The sequence below is a fragment of the Gallus gallus genome, chromosome 14 (assembly GCF_016699485.2).
Source record: "Gallus gallus isolate bGalGal1 chromosome 14, bGalGal1.mat.broiler.GRCg7b, whole genome shotgun sequence".
NCBI classification, from domain to species: Eukaryota; Metazoa; Chordata; class Aves; order Galliformes; family Phasianidae; genus Gallus; species Gallus gallus.
The window spans coordinates 5,432,499-5,450,230 of NC_052545.1; the positions used below are offsets into that span (position 1 = coordinate 5,432,499).

Genomic DNA, 17,732 nt, shown 5'->3' on the forward strand with positions numbered 1-17,732 from the left:
ATTTGGAGAGCACTGACCATATGCAGTGCACTACTTCATAAATTGATACTCACCCCTAGTACCCATTTCTTAGAAGAAGTTCTGTGCTGCTCACAGGGATATGAACTATTTCGGTGATGCTTTACAGGAGGAATTACAGCCCCAGCCTCAGCCTTGACTATCAACCTGTGTCTCACACCTCAGCTGCATGGCCCCTTACATGTCACCTCCTTGCTTCTCGGCTTTGGTTCCTTTCTTTCTTTCTTTCTGCAAGATGATGACCTTTCTTCCCTGAAGCTCTCCAAGCCCATGATCTACTCATACCACGTAAGTGCTGCCCCGTAAACGTTAATAACACAACAGCAAATGGGCTCCATAATTGATTGCCTGTGCACACGAGAAGCAGCTCAGTGAGCTCCATCCCCTGACAAACATACACAGGAAAGCCTGGTAGGTGCCTGTCAAAAACTCAACAGGCTTCCAAGAAAACAGCCATGACTCAGCAGGGCCTGGGAAATTTCAATAAGAGACATGTTTAATTTTTTTTTTTTTTAATGTAAAAACAGACGGAATACAGCCTTAAGACGACCCTCCATTTGGCTATGGCCAAGCATTGATTTTTTCCAGTCAAACCCTGCCCCAGCAATACAGTAAGATTTTAGCTCATCTTAATGGGTGTGTGTGGAGCTGCGGGTTGGGGATGGAGCCATCTCATACGCGCGATAAACACTGAGACAGGATCAGAAAAATGGAGCTAATCCACAGCATGCGAGACGAGCATCTAGCTGAGTCCCCAGCAATGAAACCCTGTCCTTTACTGCAACCCTGGCCCTCAACGACCAAGTTTCTCCCAGTCTAAGCAGGCTGTGAGCATGGCAGGTGGTTACGGCACAGGTGTATGCCTGGAATTGCAGAAACAACATTTGAGATCAACAATAAAAGGAAAATTCTGCAACCATATCAGAACCAGAAAGCCATTCTGGCTACTCTTTCATTGCCAGTATTGAGAGAGATGAAACCAAAGCGTGTACTGGGAAGGGAGGTGAAGGAAACCCCAGCAGACTTATAGATGTGGCGTTTCCCAGTGCCTTTGGGAATGAATCCAAACCCTCTTCCCTGAGAGCCTATTTCATAGGACACCAACATCCCAGGGTTTGTTTCCCACCATTGGCATCTCTCCCAACCCTCTGCGCCCAGAAGTCCGAGTCCGTAAAATGAGAAGAGAAAAAAAAAAAATCAATCCGGAAAAGAAATGCAGGAGAAATACATGGGGTATTATTTTTTTTCCCCTACAAGAGTTGCTCTGTGCGGTTCAGTCCCCCAGGCTATGAAATTCAATAAGCCCTAATGTGCCGATCGCTATAAGCCGTCTAGTCCCCACCATGCCAAAGTGGCTCAGATTTAACAACAAAATTACAGTGTACATTATACCATTACAGGTTCCGCACAAACACACTTACAAAAGGGCTTGGTAATAAGAGGCTGGGGATACAGTGTGTTTAGGGCTAAATCCTGCTCCTGGATCCATCCGCCTTGCTGGCATTGGAGTTACCTATCCAGAACATGGGGCCAAAAAACAAGAATAAAGTCTTGTTTTCTTTTCCAAACCCAACCCACTGTCCCCTGCTGAACCTTCCCCGTACTTCTTCTCTGGTAGGGACCCAAAGTCAATGGCAAAGCTCTCGTAGATTCGTTATTTCAGTCCAGGATTTCCATTAACACCTCCAAATCCATCTGAATACATCCTCATGGACAAACACAACCAAGGAAAAAGCTTGATTGCTATCAAGCTGCACATGAAGGGCTTCCATTCCTTTGCAACAAATAAAAAAAAGTAGTGCCAAGTCTATTCCACCAGGAACAAAAGCATAGGTACACACAGATAAGTATTATGTATGTATCACATGGATATGCACACATACACATTGCTTTCATCTGTCCCTCTGCTTTTCCATCATCTGTGCCTGGAAACTGAGCCCAAGCTCTTCATCCTTCCCCGCATCTGTAATCACCAACAGGGGAGGTGTCACTTGCTGCTTCCTCTCCTAAGCCATGTCAAGGAGAAACCTGTGTTGCAGCTCCTCTGAGACAGGAGCTCTGCGCAAATTGCTGCATTTCCAACACAAATCTCAGAGGGCTTAAGCCCTTGCATCAGAACAACAGTAAACCACAACAAACATGGGCACTGGGGGGGAACCAAAGAGTTGGGTATGCCAATGGCCCCAGGGGACACCCAGTCCCAAGGCATCCCTGTTTGTAACACCCACAGCTCGTGTTACTCTCCAGCCTTCTGGAACGCAACAGATGTCCCAACCATCACATCCCATCCTTTCTGGCTGACTTTTCGCAGCAAGGTTTGTGGAATCTTAGAAAATCTGGCAAGCCCTTCTCCTGCCTTGCAGGACAAGGATGGGAGCAGGAGGCGTGGAGCAGTGCCCAGCCTGAACTCACCGCCTGAAGGAACCGCACAGGAGAAGGAGTGGCACAGAGATGTGCACACAGAGTTGCCTTATTTCTCCAGATGGCTTCCAGGGGCCTGGCTGCTGAGCAGAAATGGCAAGATACTGGTAGCATTGCGAAAGTGCACCATTTCCATCTGTCAACTGAAACCAGCATCATTAGATCCTGAGTCCGTGCATTTAATCCATTGCCAAAACCAGTCCGCCTGGTACAGGGCTCAGCACAGATTTTTATTACGGGGAAGAAAGAGGAAAACGGTTTCTTACGGCTGCATCCCATCAGAGCTCTGACGCCCACCCAGCTCTGATTGACCACCCCATGGCCTCCAGCCCCAGTTCTCTCCCAGTTCCCCCCCTATGCAGCCCAGAGGCTCCCAATCGCTGGTTCGAAGATACAGCACGCATCCCAGTGATTTTGAGCTTTCTGAAATCTTAGGATTAACTATTAGGGGAGATCGCATCATAACTTTCCCACCACCCCGAAAGCTAAACATTCACTTAAAGGTATATCTCATTTAAAATCACAGCGCTGCTTCACCAGTGGGATTAACGGATTGGACACGAACGCCAGATGCTACCTTAAGAATTAAGGGCAGAAGCTGAGCTCAAGTTCTCTTAAAACATCTGTGCAAATAGAGGTAACATATTTCTTGCATGAGCTTTAATGTTAATGGCAGAGGTTGCTGCGGTATGGTTTGGGGGCCCAGGAGGGTCGAATTCAGGGAGGAAGGTGGGGTAAGAATGCAGCCCACCATGTGTTTATGGCATGCAGATATGAGGCTGGGGCTGTATTGCATCTCCTCCTCATTTACATGGGCACAAGATCATGAGCTCTGAGCATAATCCAGGGAAAACTAATCGCAGCTCTGTCAGCGGGCACTCACGGCGCTCCTTGTCTGCAGAAGCAATTTAAAACAACCAACCAACACAGAAACATGATTCAGAGTTCATTCACTGTAAACTAATGCGATCCTGGTTGCTCTAATGGAGTTACTCCAAACATGTCATTTAGGCAGAGCCCATCGGATAAATCTCATCTTCTGCTTCCCAGTAAGGTGGGTGGATGCTGCTGGCCCCAAACTCGAAATGTGGGTGACAAAAGCCAAGGAAAAGATAAACAGGGGCTGGCTGCAACCTGAGCGGCTCTGGGAAGGTGCTGCTCAGAGCTTAAGCTCCATTATAAACCTAAACCTACTTTTCTAGTTAAGAAAACACACCAAAATATAGTAGAACATCTTAGAGACAGCTAGATGGTAATTAGGAAGAGATCTAGAGGCAGAGTAGCCCCAAACTGCCTAAAGCTCCTCCGCAACATGAAGAAATAGCACTGACTCTGAGCTCCGGACTTCTGCTCCCATTAATCAGCAGAGTTCAACTGGGTAGCATGGTTTATGATGGAGCAGACCTCAAAGATCACCCAGTTCCACCCCCTCTGCCATAGGCTGGCTGAGCCTGGCCCATCCATGACCTTGAACATCTCCAGAGACAGGGCAAAGCCATTGCCTCCTGTTTCAGGGAATGGTGGATCTGACATGGAGACATGCTGGGAAAAAGACACGTGGTCTGCGTGCATAAGGCAAACTAGTAAAGAAACTGCAAACTGAAATTGCATTCATTGGTTCCTCCCAAATCTGAGAGGTGAGAACTCGGAAGGCAACCAAAGCACAGTCTGGGATGCAGCTTCTAAGTGCCTCAAAAAGCAAATGAATTGCTCTGAGGCATTATAAATTACGGCCTGAAAATAAGAAGTAGGGCCTGTGAAACAGCTACAGTTTACAAGAAATGTTTTTTAATATCTACTGCAGCAAGTCAGCGTCTCTCAGTAGGAAATATCCAACGTGGAATAAGTTCAAAAAAAATTAATAGAAAAGGGAAAGCACACACAAACACACTGAAAGAATCATAATGACTGCCTGCAGTGAAGTATGGGCACAGCAAGTTGTGTGCGGATGTACAGAGTTACCTTCTGAACCATCCGGCTCTTGTAGGAGGACTAAGGGGGTTAAGGAATGAGGAGGAAATGGGTGAGCAGTTGTTTTCTAAGTGCATCTGTAATCAAAGCTGCTCGGGCATACCTGGCTTAGGACAACATTGGGACAAATTTGTACTCTGAGTCACTGCATGCATAGCCTGTAACTAAAGCATAAATGCAATAGGGACAGCGACGAATTATAGAATCACTGCAGTTGGAAGGGCCCTTTGAGATGCCCAACCCCAGCTCACCCCACCATGCCCACTGACCACATCCCTCAGCGCCACATCTCAGAGTTCTTAACACCTCCAGGGATGGTGACCCCACCACCCCCTGGGCAGCAGTGCCAGCGCCCGACTGCTCTGCTGGAGAAGAAATCACTCCACTATTCAACCTGAGGTAGGTGGATGTGGCTCTGCTGATGGCAGCGTGAGGAGCGAGGAACGGCGGCAGTGCGGCTGCAGCACAGCAGGGGCAGGGGGCAAACAGCTTACGGAGCATCATGTTTATATGGTCAAAAGCCTGATTTTATTTTCATCATTTATATTCCTGATCTACTTTGCCCAGATGTGTTTTGTTGTTGTTGTTGTTTTTTCTCTTCTCTCCTGATTCTGATTCAGCCTCATTCCATCAGCCACAGTTTCGCATTTCCATTCCTGGGCACCAGCACCAGCCCCATCTGCTCTCCCTTCTTCGCACTCCTGAGCACACACAGGTGTTCCACACGCCAACCTTCACTGCAAGACAACACGGAAAACCCCCATCTGCTTTGCAAGCGTTTCTGTAATTAGCTTTCCAACCTCCCTTGTTGCAAAAGCCATCCTGAAAGCAGCAAGCAAGCATCCCCACATGCCTGCCGGAGCTCACAGCTGCCCCAACACTGTGCTCCAGCACCAGGAGCTCCGTGACTCTACCTGCACATCAGCCACTTTGCGTGGGATGGGAACTCCCACAGCTGAACCAATGCACCTGAGCTCGGCTGGGAGATGGGAACAAAGGGCATTTCACAGCGAAAAGCAGGAGCTGAGGAGTGCAGTGCAGGGCGAGGGAGGCACGGACCTCGGGTGCCAACCGAGATGGTTTCTGTTGACATTAAACAGGAAGCCTGGGATTAAACTCTTGATTAGATGTATTGAGCCACCACAGAGCACCAAAATGAGCGGACCTAAAAACACACGTGGATATACAGCGTATTTTTAGACAGGTCACAGTTTGCACAAGTTCTCTCCCTCACCATCCCTAATTGCTTGCCATTCAGCAGGGGATGCTATCAGGAGCAGCACCTGCACCTCTCCCTGCACTCTGTGGGTGCTCCGGGTGCACAGCAGCTCCGGATGGGGCCAGAAGGATGGCTGCTTGGGAACAGGTTTCTCCACGGCACGCCTCAATATTTTAACAGCAATATTTATACTCTGAGATGACAAACGATGATTAGCTCAAAGCCTCCCGCTGCACTTGTCAGGGTATGGTCTGAATAAAGCCAGATTAGCAGCAAAGGCTTTCTGATAAAGCTCCTCACATCTGATACATGCTGGTTATGGAGCAGAACTCAAGCAAAGACAGTTTGCCAAAGCTATGGGTGCTGCTTGCATCCACACCTCCATGTGCTCCAGCACAGAGCCTCGAGCCACCAATTGCAACCCCGCAGCAGAACAGAACCAGCGCATGTTGCTCATGCAATAAGGAACGAACCAACTGCAAGCCCCAGCTCAGAGCTGGATCAACAGCAGCACCCAGCAAACAGCTCAGCCCTGTCCATAGCACAGAGCTGCAGTGTGAACCGGAGCGTTGAGCACAGAGCACACACATCATTTTGGACAAAGTACATCTTTTTCAGCATCCAAGTGTATTTATAGACACCTGCACTGAGGGGTGGTTGGGAATAACACGCAGGATGTTGTTGGGAATGTTGGGTTTGCCCCAAAGCGATGGCAGGGCGACCAGCGAGGGCTGCAAAGAGCTGCGCTTCAGAAAAGATAATAATAATTAGGAAAAAAATCAGGTTTGATGCAAGCAGAGGCTCTACCAAATAGGAGAACAGAGCCAAGTCCCACAGCAACCCCGCTGGCACCGCCACGCTCTGTAACCACTCGAGAGCATAAATCACAGGAGGTTTTTTTTCCGACGAAGGCACACAGAACTCAACCTATTATGAATCATGGAATGTTTTTATGAATCACGAACAAAGCAGCAAAGTTCCTCCAGCCTTATCGAAGCCGCGCTGCCGCTTGGGGCTGTGATGGAAAGCAGGTCCCAGCACGGATTGCAGCCCATTTCCCAGCCATGCACGCAGGAAGGTGCCAAGGGGCACCAAGCAGCATTCCTTGCTGCTGCTCCGGCTGCAGTGCATGCACAGAGCTGGCTGCACCCTGCCCTCCCAGCACAGCTCTGCTGCACCCAGCACCCATGGGGAGCAGGGACACCCTGCGACGGGCACAGTGTGACTCGGCACTTCGTGGTCCCAACGTTAGCAACAGCAAAACGTTACGTTGATGGGGAAAAAAAAAAAGAAATCAGCTCCATACATACATAACTTGGGGCTGCTGTGGGCTGACAGCTTGGGAATAACCAGGAAAGGACCTCGCAGGGTCTCAACGCCCAAATCCTGCTCTGCGCCGCACAACGTGCACACAAAGTACACAACGTCCCACCCACAGCCCTCCATAAATAAACCCACGTAGGAGATCCAGGACTGGAGAAATAAGTAAGTTTGCTTCCAATTATACATCTTTTAAAAAAGAGCAAATTATGTCGGTAACAACAGAAGGAAACACAATACACCACCACCTGACAGCAAAGAACTCGGCTTTGACCACTGCCTGTGTCACAAGGGCTACATCCAAGCCGTGTATTTGCTTCAACCCATCATATAGACACACACACACAGATTCCTGCTTGGAGCAGGGTTTGGAGATAAGCCTGAGCTGGGAAGGAGATTCCTGAGCTGCAGTCATCGCTTATGAAAGCCCAACGCCTGCACGACACAACGCACAAACACAGTTTGACAACAATCAGCCGCTCAGCACCACGGAGCCGCGGCGTTCTGCTCCTGTGATTAAACTTTAATGGTCACAACTCTCTGCTTATCACTCCCGTATGTGAAAATCAGCTCCGCGCACGTCTTTTGCTTTCTGTTGTTGGCAAACTTTGGTGCTTTTGTTATACATAAACACGTGGGGTTTATTTTTTTTTGGGGGGGGGGGGGGGGGGGATTTTTCCAGGTTTTTCTTAACACTTCCAAATGGAGCACAGTCACTGACCCCACAGCCACACACCTCCTGCCCGCTGACCCAGCACCCGATGCACAGCCCTGGGGTGGCTGCATGCCTCCAGCCCGGCACGCTCCCGGCCCCGTAAGCTGATCCCGGCCCCACCTGTCCCCCCAAGGACCGGGCAGGGGCTTTTTTTAGCTGCTCCTAAGCCCGGCAGCAGCCCCCTCCTGCTTAAGCTGCAGAGGGAACCATGCTTCTGGCTGAGCCGCGTGGGATTCCACCTGCTCTGGGGCACAGGTCTGCGCTATCTCTGCTGATGACAAATATTCCAAGCGGCTGGGCTGCTTTCGCAGTTCAAGTGATGTGGGATTGACAAGGGCTCGCCCTAAGCCAGGAGGTGCACTCAGCAGCACTCCTCGTGCTGCGGCGCCGTTTCCTTTTAGGATGCTCCTGCACCCAGCCCTGCGGTGCCAACCCCAGGAAGATGCCACAGAGCTACCTACATGGTAGCAGACCCCAATCACGCAGGATGGGGCACCCGTAGGATTTGAGGCTTGCTGGGCAGACAGACAACTCGGCAGCACAGGGGAAATAAAGGCTTTCTGCATAGCAGCGTGCAAGTTTTGGAGCAAGAACATCATAGAAATGATGAACCCCACACTGTGAATTGCCCCATGAGCCGGGGAGAGGGGGGACACGGACACTACAGGCACAGAGGGAAAACTTCCCCAGCATCCCCAATCACAAAGAGAGCCAAAGACAACAAAAAGCAGCACTGAAGGAGGAAACCTGCTTTACAGAAAGGCTCAGTGCTTCCCAGAGGAGCATGCACCTCAAACACAGATATTAAGAACTCCACACTTACACCTCTTCTATCTGCAACAGAGGGAGATTTTAACACAAACCTGAAGCTCATTATCATGCTTTATGGATCTGTACTTTTACATAGGTAAGAAGAGCCACCACAACTGCACGGCTGGCCAGAAACCCCCTGGTGCTTCCAGCCTCTGCCTCAAGTTACTTTTCTTCCCCTGGGACAACACTGGGGGGGACCTCAGTCTTTATGGGGTGGCCTCAGCCCTCCTCCCATCCCACCAAGTTCCCCAGCCCTCAGCAGTGGCATCCATCCCTGAGATGCGCGACACAGTCACATACCCGGCCCCGCTTCCCGGTGTGATGCACACCTCTGTGTTGCTCCGCACAGCTTCCAAAAGCACACCCAGCAGCACTGCAAGCACTCTCACCAAGAAACTTAAGGGCTGACGCTTTCTCAGTGCAACACCTGGGACTAGTGGCAGGCAGGAGGAGAGAGAAGGGGGAAAATCCCAGCCAGGAGCTTGACTGCGGTTGCGAGCATTGTTCTGCTCCAGCCAAAACATGCCAGCTCCGATAGCAGTAAGGCTGAAGAAGGGGCTTATGAGGTTTTATTAGATTTCTGCCTCGCTATGAACCAACCGTCACAATTTCCATCCGATGTGATGTCACACGAGTTCAGCTTTACAAAGGAATTCGCTCTCCTGTGAGTTTCTTGGCGAGACGCTGCGACACAAAGTTCTGCCCAACAGTAAGAGCACAGCCTCACCCACACGAGTGCACCTGAACCCGCTTCCCTACAATGCTGCTGGCTCGGGGGTGACACCGCTCTGCTTCCTATCAGCTGTGGGTTAACTTGGCAGCACCTGTGCATTCGGAGTGCTAAGCCCAGAGCAGTGCTCCAGAACAAGCTGCTGCCAAAGCCCGGGGGGAGGCTTCGCCCTCCTTCAGCCCCCAAAGTTTTGAAAGGAGATAACCTACTTTGTGGGAACAGCTCTGCCTCGGATACGCGAGGAACGCAGTCCCCTCAAGGAATGGATATTTCACTTTTTTACTTACAGAACCATCCTCCACGTTTAATGGCTATAGGGCCGAAGCATTGCTGCGCAGAGCTCCTGCTCGTTTCCTTCTCCCTTCAACACACGCGGCCCTTCTTGCAAAACCATAAAGCAGGAATCTCTCTGCGCAAGTTCACGTGAACCCAGCCGAAACAAGGGGAAGCTCAAGGCCATAAAAAAACCCCGTGGGCTTTTCCCTCCAAGGATTCCTCCTCCTAACGGATGAAGGCAGCGTCCTGGGGAGGGTTGTGCAATTCCTCCTAATGACACCGCTCACCCGGCGGTGTTGCTGCGGAAAGCGGTGATCTCAGATGCGCGCGGGTTTCTTTGGTTAACTGAAGGGAGATCAATACTAACGGTATTAATAAATAATGCTTTTAATAGCGGCGGCAGGATGCAGGCAGCGAGCTGCAGGCAGGTACCGGGGTAGAGGTAAAAGCATTAATTATCTGCACAATGTCAATGCTGCCGAGCTGACGTGCGGAGCGCAGCTAAAAGCTCACTTCTGAAGATCACTGAGACAGACTGACAACTCTCTGCTTTCACACAGGCATTTCGGGTAAAATTCAATTTTCCCGTATGTCACAACTGAAAGGAACAGACTGCTCTTTCTTATTTAACGTTAACAAACTGGGTAAAGGACACAGGAGACGGGGGGAGATGCAGAGCTTTGCATTCCCTCCTCCTTCCCTGCCTGCAAGTTGCAAAAGAACAAAAGCAAAGGGGAGTTTTCGGGAGCAATGTGTGCGCCCTCCCCAAACTCCGACCCGCTCCATTTTTCTGCCACGAGAAAGCACACATGCACTCCGAGCTCTTATGTAAACAGCAAAAGGGTCAGCGCCTGTCTGAAATTCCCCACCGCGCTCAAATAAATACGAGGTCGCCTATAAACTTCTCTCCCTCCCACCCCGACTGGGAGAGAAGCGAAGTTGAAGGGCTTCTCCCCGTTCTGCGGGTGGCAGCTCGGTGCTGTCCCCATCCCTGTGATACCGGAGCACCTCATCCCACTGCCCCGTACCACAGCTCACCGTGTTCCCCCCCCAGGGCAGTGGGTTGCACATGGGGGGGGGGACACGACACACAGCCACGTGTCCCACTCTTGCAGCGAGGGGGTGCAGACCCACATCCTTCTCCTGGGAATGGGAACCAGGGCAGTGCAGAGAGGGAACCACAGGGACCCCGGGGCTCCAAGCATCCCTGGGCATCGGGATGCAGAACGCTGGTGGAGCACTCCGGGTACCGGGAGAGGGTCCCGAGGGTAGGATGGGGACGGTGTGGGTTGAGGTGTCCCTCGGGGAAAGGATATGGGTTACAGACCAGCCTGAGGCACCAGCTGCGCGGGCGGGTGGTTTGCTTGAGGCAGAAGAAAGCGGTGGGTGCCAGCGCCGGGTAAGGCACCTGCTCCTCCTCCTCGGAGGCCAGGTCGGGCGGCGGGTCGCGGCTGGGAGAACCGCTGGGAGCGGAGCCGGCATCGTCCAGGGGCTGCTCGGCGGCGCGGCGGGGCGGCACGGTGATGGGCACCCGCACCTCGCCGCCGGCCGGGCGCGGCTCTCGGCTCTCGCCATCACTCATGGTAGCAGCCAGGACCTGCGGGGCAAGGGCAGGGGGTGAGGGGCTGCGGCCCCCTCCCAGCGCCGGGGCGCGGCTCCCACCTGGCCCCGCCGCTTCGGCCGCAACAAAGCCGGGCGGTGTGGGGCGAGGAGCCGCCTCCGGGCGCGGCCGCTCCCACCCCCAGGAAGGGAAGCTGGGTGTCCGTCCCCCACCCCTCCATCACCCTCCTCTGAGGCGCTCCCACCCATCCTTCGGATTTTCAGGGATGGAATATTGCTGGGGAGGGGGTGGGGTCCTACCTTAGTTCGGCGGAGCTCGGTGTCCCCAGGAGCATAGCCGTGCCGTGCGGTTCACATGGGACCAGGCTGCAATCGGGGCAAAGGGAGGCGGACGACCCCCCCCCTCCATACACAGCTCCCCAACGACAACGTAAATCCAGCGGGGGAGGGGGGGCCGGGGCTCGGCGTGCAGCGTCCGCCCTCAGGGATGGAGGAAGGCTGGGGAGGAGGAGGAGGAGAGGTGGCGGCGGGGGCGGGGGCCCTTCCCGAGCCGAGCGGAGTCTCTCCCGACGGTAATCCCAAGGAGCGAGCGGGCGGCTCCGCAACCGCTTTGCAAAGCTTCGCCCGTGCTTAACAGGAAACTTCGGATTTACCGGGGGAGGAGGGAGAGAAGAGGGGAGGAGAGAGAAGCGGAGGCGGAGGGGGCTGGGAGCCCGGCGGGGCAGGGCGGGGGCGGGCGGCCGGGAGGAGCCGGGGCAGCCCAGGGGGGTTGGGGGGATTGGCTGCATGTCTCCCCCGGACGGCCGCGCTGCGTTCCCCGTACCTTTGTTCGGGCTCCGGGCGATGCGCGGCGCTTCGGGAAGATCCCTCCCGGCCTCTCGGGCTGCCACGCTCGCGAGTAGGGGGAGGCGGACCCCTCCCCCAAAGGCCTTACAACGCTTTTGTGTGTGTGTGGGGACAGGGTTTGTTCCGCCTCCGCCGGGCTCCCCGTGAACGCGCACCCCAAAGGGGCGGATGCAGCCCCCCCGCCCCCAACCAGTCTGTGCTCCCCTCTGAGCGCAGCGCTGTGGGAATGCACCCAGCCCCGCTCCCACGGGGGTCCCACAGCCCCCCCGAGTGCCGCGGGGGCATTAATTCATTAATCTGAATAAATAAATGGATAAGCCCAAGTTAGAGGTCGGAGCGTTTTAATAAATAAAGATCGGCTCTTAAACTGCAGTGATTTTTAGCTGAGTAGCTAATCTTCTCAAGGGCTTAGCTCAGAGGGATCAGAATAAACAGATAATAGAAAGTCGTTACAGGCACCGTCCCCTTAAACTCTGCTTAGGAAGTTTGATTCTTCTAAGTTATTTCAGATTTGGTGAATTAGATCCGACTGTAGCGCAGGTGGAAAGAGGGGAAAGGGAGATTAAAAATGTTGGCTTGATGCACTCCCTCCGACTGGAATCTTTTAAGGAGTGAGCTCATGCTATACCACCACATTCAATTTGCAAATGCAGTTCCCAACGCTATTCTTCATGGTTAATAACTGGGAATTGATTGAAAAGGGAGGTCGTGCCGCTCTCCAAGCAGAAAGCGCCGAGCCTAATGGGGCCAGCGAGGAGATGGTTTTACACACGCGTGGTCGGTGGCTGTTTTATTAGATGTTTGCACGTTGTGATTAACAGTATGTGGCAATTTTATTATTGAACAAACGGTGCCTCTGACAAGCAGGACAGGGCCTGCAAAGCGATGGCGAATGGTGCGAAGGGGAGATTGCGCTCGGAGTTCCCACGCGTTTATACTGGATAATTAGGGCAAAGCATAAATGGCCCTAGGAAGGGAAGATTTGTCTGTGAGGTGGTGTGGCTCTCCTTGAGCAACTCGTCTCCCACTCGTAAATTATCTTGCTTGGGAAAATGACCTTTGAAGGAACAAAAGGAGTTCTACTGTAGCTGGAAGAGGCCAAGCCTGGAGAGCGATGGCAGAAGCTGCCCAGGCCATAAACCACGCGCTGCCTCCCTCTGGCCCCACGTCAGAGAGCAGGATGCTGCTGCCCTGGCCAACAAATCCACCCTCAAAGCCGTTCCCCTGCAGCTGTCCTTGGCTGGGCTGGGGATGCGGGCAGCCTGGGCTGCAGACAGCCTTCCCCTGGCCAGGCATCATATACAGAGCATGGCCTTTTCAAGGTCTTAACCTGTTGCCTGATAGGCACTATTTAAAGCCAAGAGCCTTATTAATAAACTCCGTACAACGATGGCAGCTGAGAGGGACTTTTATTGCGAAAACAGAGGATTCTGATGAAGCTTGGCAAAAAATAGGCCCAAACCAATCCTCAGTGGGGATTTTGGCTTATTCTCCGAAAGATGAATTAACTCCAATGGTGGTCATTGCTGAAGAGAGACAACATTTTGCTGGCAAAAACACTCCCTCCCTCCCATGCTTCCTGCTTAACCCACGTGTGGTGGTTGGAAGGAGAAGGACAGATCCTGCCCCATTTACTCCAGATGGCTGCGCTGGCAGCAGGAGGGCTCCTGCAGGTCTACAGCAGCCAGAAGGATCTGGCCACAGAGCTGCTGTCATTAATAAGCCAACAGAAATCTCAAGATCAATACTGATCTGAGGATGTACGTACCCTGAATGGGCACTTGCCTTGCAATTTCACAGCTGCCCTAATGGGATGTGTAATGCTCTTAGCTGGCCCTCATAGATCGTCCCCCACTGGCACGCACCTGGCTGTACTCCAGAGCACACAGGATGGGGATGGGCACAGCTGCCCCAAAATCACACAGACAGCAGCCACCCAGGTCAAGACAGCTCCCAAAGCTACAGCAGCCACAGTGGTTTCAACAGTGGAAAAAATGGATCCGCTCCATCACATCCCACATATAGATTGAGGGCATCTAACCTCACTTCCTTCCTCTTCTTCATCATTTCATTCATTTAGTGCAAAGCAGCTATTTGCTGGTACAGGAAGACAAGACAGGACTTCGCAGAAAGATCCCCAACTCATCTCAAGTATTCTTCATAAAGCCAACTTACGGACTGTCCCCCCTCCCACTTTTCCTACAGACTCCCAAGGGCTGAAAACCCCCCAGTGGCCCAAAGGAACGAGGGCTATCCTGGCTCTTGCTCCCCTTTATGCCACATCCTGCACCCCACCGTGTGACACAGGACCTCATCCCATGGAATTGTAAGTATCAACTGGAAGCAAACAAACAACCTGAATGTAATTTTGGGGCACGATGCTACAGCATTTCCCAGGCTAAGGTGAGATCAGTGGGTCAGACCCACAGCAGAAAGCTGCTTTGTGTTTTTATGCCTTTTGAGCTGACCTCCCACATACGAAGTCTGATGGAGGTGCTGAACACTTTATGTAATAATTTTTTTTCACTGGATCTCATTCTAGCTGACTCAAATCTGAGTTCTTCTGATTGCAGAAAAACCTTCAAACAAGGAACAATCTAGCTAATAGTGCTTGCATAAATCATCCTCAAAATAATGAGTATCTGTGGAGTGAATTCATTTAGCTAAATAGATGGAGGACCACTTTAAAGTTATTTAGAAAGATTAACAAAAGAGAAGGGAAATGAAAAACAGATAATAAATTGACGAGAGAAAGGGAAAATTTGTATTAGAAACAATGAATTTGTAATAAATTCAGAATGCTAAGGAGAAATTTCCAAAAAAGGAGATTGGCACTGTGGTAGTTTGGCTGCGCTGGTGCTAAAATGTATTTTTAATTAAAAATACATGGATGTTAAAATGCATTTTAAAATAGATAGATAAATAGGTCCCCAGCCAGCGTTATATTTTTTACTTTCATGACTTTCAAATTCACCAGTAATTTGTCATTTCCTCAGCACCAGAAAACGCTTCACCTACTCCAGGGCTCCTTCTCCCACTGCACTCCCATCTCAGCCCTTCCCCTTCTTCTCCATCAGTTCTGCTGTGCTCAGCCTCCGTCCTGCCCTGTGCTCTGATGTCCACACCTCATCTCCTCGGCCTTCTGTTGAGAAGTGACTTGCAAGGCGCTGCTATCCCCATAACAGCCCTGCAGGGCATCTTCCAAACACCTTAGGTTGGTATCTTGTAGCCACAGGCTCTCAGTTGCCCAGATTGGAGAAACCCACCAGGACAACACAAGGACTACAAAGGCTATTTGACTACAAATCCCAGAGCAGCATCAGCACACTGTGATGCTTCTGAGGTCCATTCCACTTAAATTCCAATTAACCTCCAGAAAAACACCATTTTCCATCCTTATCAGCTTTCAGTGCTGTGTTAGAGCAGCACAATGCTTCAAACCCTTCACCCACCTGCACTGCTTCCGAGATGCTGCATTTCCAAATACAAATGTATTCCAAACCCACGCGTTTTGGACAGGCTCAAAACCTGCATTGTGGCTTCTCTTTTTCTTCTGTTGTGTTTGCTGCTTTGATTTATTTACTTCTCGTATCAAGCTTAGACTTGCTAAATATAACAGCTGTTTAAAATATCTGTGCAAAATATTCCCTGAGTCCTTGAGGAAAAAAAAATAATAATAATACAGTGCCCAAATCTGCCTTCTCACGTTTTATGCTTTTAGCACATGCTGTAAATAGAATATTTCCATAAGAAATATTTGTTAAAAATAATTTCCACATGAAGTTGATTGTAAGCCAACAGCCCCAGCAGGGCAGAAGAGGAGCTACCAGGTTGGCAGCGACAGGCAGTGCTTTCCTGGAAAACATCCCCAAAATAAGGGCACAGTAATACACTGAGGATGGTGAGGAATGGCACGGGGTGCCCAGAGAGGTAGCGGTGCCCCATCCCTGCACACACCCACAGTCAGGCTGGATGGGGCTCTGAGCACTGATGGAGCTGTGGGTGTCCCTGCTCAGTGCAGGCAGTGGGACCAGACGGCATTCAGAGGTCCCTTCCAACTCAAACCATTCTGTGATTCTATGAAAATTACTGGAAGGCACAACCTGAAATGGGAGAAGTTGGTCTCCACGTTCACCCTTTGCTTCTATCTTCATTGTCTCCACAATACGGACCCGTGCTTGGTGAGAGGGAACCAACGCCAAAGAGCCCCAGAGATACAGTGTTGTCCCTGCAAAGAAAGGACAAAGTCAGGCTGGCTTGAGGCTTGTTGTCCCATTGCTCTGCCTTTACATACCTACAGGCACCTTTCCTCTTGGACCCGCTGTCAATTTGGGCACCACGCAGTATTCATCAGCGCCTATGCTAAATTTCCCATCCACGTTTTGGGTAGGTTTGCTTGCTGCAAGAAATCACCATGGCCATGATTTCCCCAGCAAGAGCGTTTCCTTCCACGGAGCTGGAATTTCATGTCCCTTAACGTCACTGATGACTCCGTAGCCTTATGCAGTGAGAATGAGAGGAGCTTTGCTTTTATGGATGCCTGCTACATTCCCACTTGTTTATTAGATGGGCAAGACAAGACAGAAGTAATGACTTTTCAGCTGGTTGCCAGTATCAAAAACACATTTGGTGCAGATCTAAAACCTCAAAGGCTGCAAGAATCTGATCTCTTGTTGACAATTTATTCTTCTATGCAGAAGACAACAGAAAATTAAAGGCAAATAGAGCACAATTTAACCAAAGAAGTACCTGAGTAGATTTAAAATGAATTAAAATGAATTTGTTCATTTAAATGACTTCACTGTAGGTCAGGCCCCATCAGAGGTAAAATTATTCTAATTGATTTTATTGTTGGTAAATGCATTTATGGTGTGACAGAACACTTGAAATCACTGAGGCAAACTGCTGATGGTACAGACTCACTGATTTACTGGACAAAATGACCTTTCTTGCACTAAGAACCAAATCTTATGGGGAAAAAGTCTTTTAAATAGCTGCTAATAGTTTAAATGAATTACCCAAGCTGATGATGTTGAGGAGATGAATATATTAGAGGACTTAACGTACACAGGGATATATACAGAATATGTATGGGCTGAATATATTAGAAGATGCTTTGCATGAGCAATAATTTAATTTGGGACTGTTACGCATCCACGGAGGGGAAGCAAGCAGATGCCTTTTACACACACTAAGTGGTTTGACATTTCTCTTCCAGCCCTCAAAGACAACTGTTGGGCAGCAAACACAAGGTAAGGAAGTGTAACCAAAGAGGCAAAACACTGCAGTGCTGCGTGGGTTCAGCTATCGAGCAGCAAAGCGCTCAGGGTCTGGGATGCACGCAGGTAGCACAAGTAAGGCCCACACAGGGCGCCAGCTGAATGCAACTAAATGCAAGAGGAAACTACAACTAAGCAGTGCCTCACCCTGCTCCAGCTGTAATTTGCTCGTGCTATGAAACTCCTATAATGTTCTTTACACAACTTATTGTAAATCACTCATGGCTTGTTTAATGCTCCACTGATTTTATCTTGATTTATTGCATTGCCACCCTGCCTGGTGAGGCAGCAGCCGTGGCTTTACGGTCTTTAATCAAAGCCCAAACACTTGTAGTCTGCAATGGGTGTTCGTCCTCAGAGTACCTGCATGGTGCTTAGCATCACATGAACCCACCTGCAATGGGGTCAGCACTGCTCTGCTCCATCCTTCCACAGTCACATCCTTCCACAGTCACCAAGGTCCAGCACTGCATAGGCCTGGGACATGAGCCCACGCACCTTTCTGCCAGCTCCTGTTATTCTTTAATTCCATACACAGCACCTATGGATCATGGGAGAGATAGG

At 50.7% G+C, this 17,732-nt stretch overlaps 1 protein-coding gene across 2 annotated transcripts in view; it reads right to left on the reverse strand.

Moving 5' to 3' along the window:
• The window catches only part of CACNA1H (calcium voltage-gated channel subunit alpha1 H), a 201,603-nt gene extending 189,915 nt beyond the window's left edge, over window positions 1-11,688 (reverse strand). For both annotated transcript variants that reach the window (XM_040647566.2, XM_015294424.4), the window contains exons 1-2: window positions 11,344-11,688; window positions 10,800-11,080 (exon numbers count right to left, since the gene is read on the reverse strand). In XM_040647566.2, the coding sequence (XP_040503500.1) occupies window positions 10,800-11,065 (266 nt within the window). In that variant the 5' untranslated portion in view covers window positions 11,066-11,080; window positions 11,344-11,688. The remainder of the gene's footprint in view (window positions 1-10,799; window positions 11,081-11,343) is intronic.
• Window positions 11,689-17,732: the final 6,044 nt, after the last annotated feature.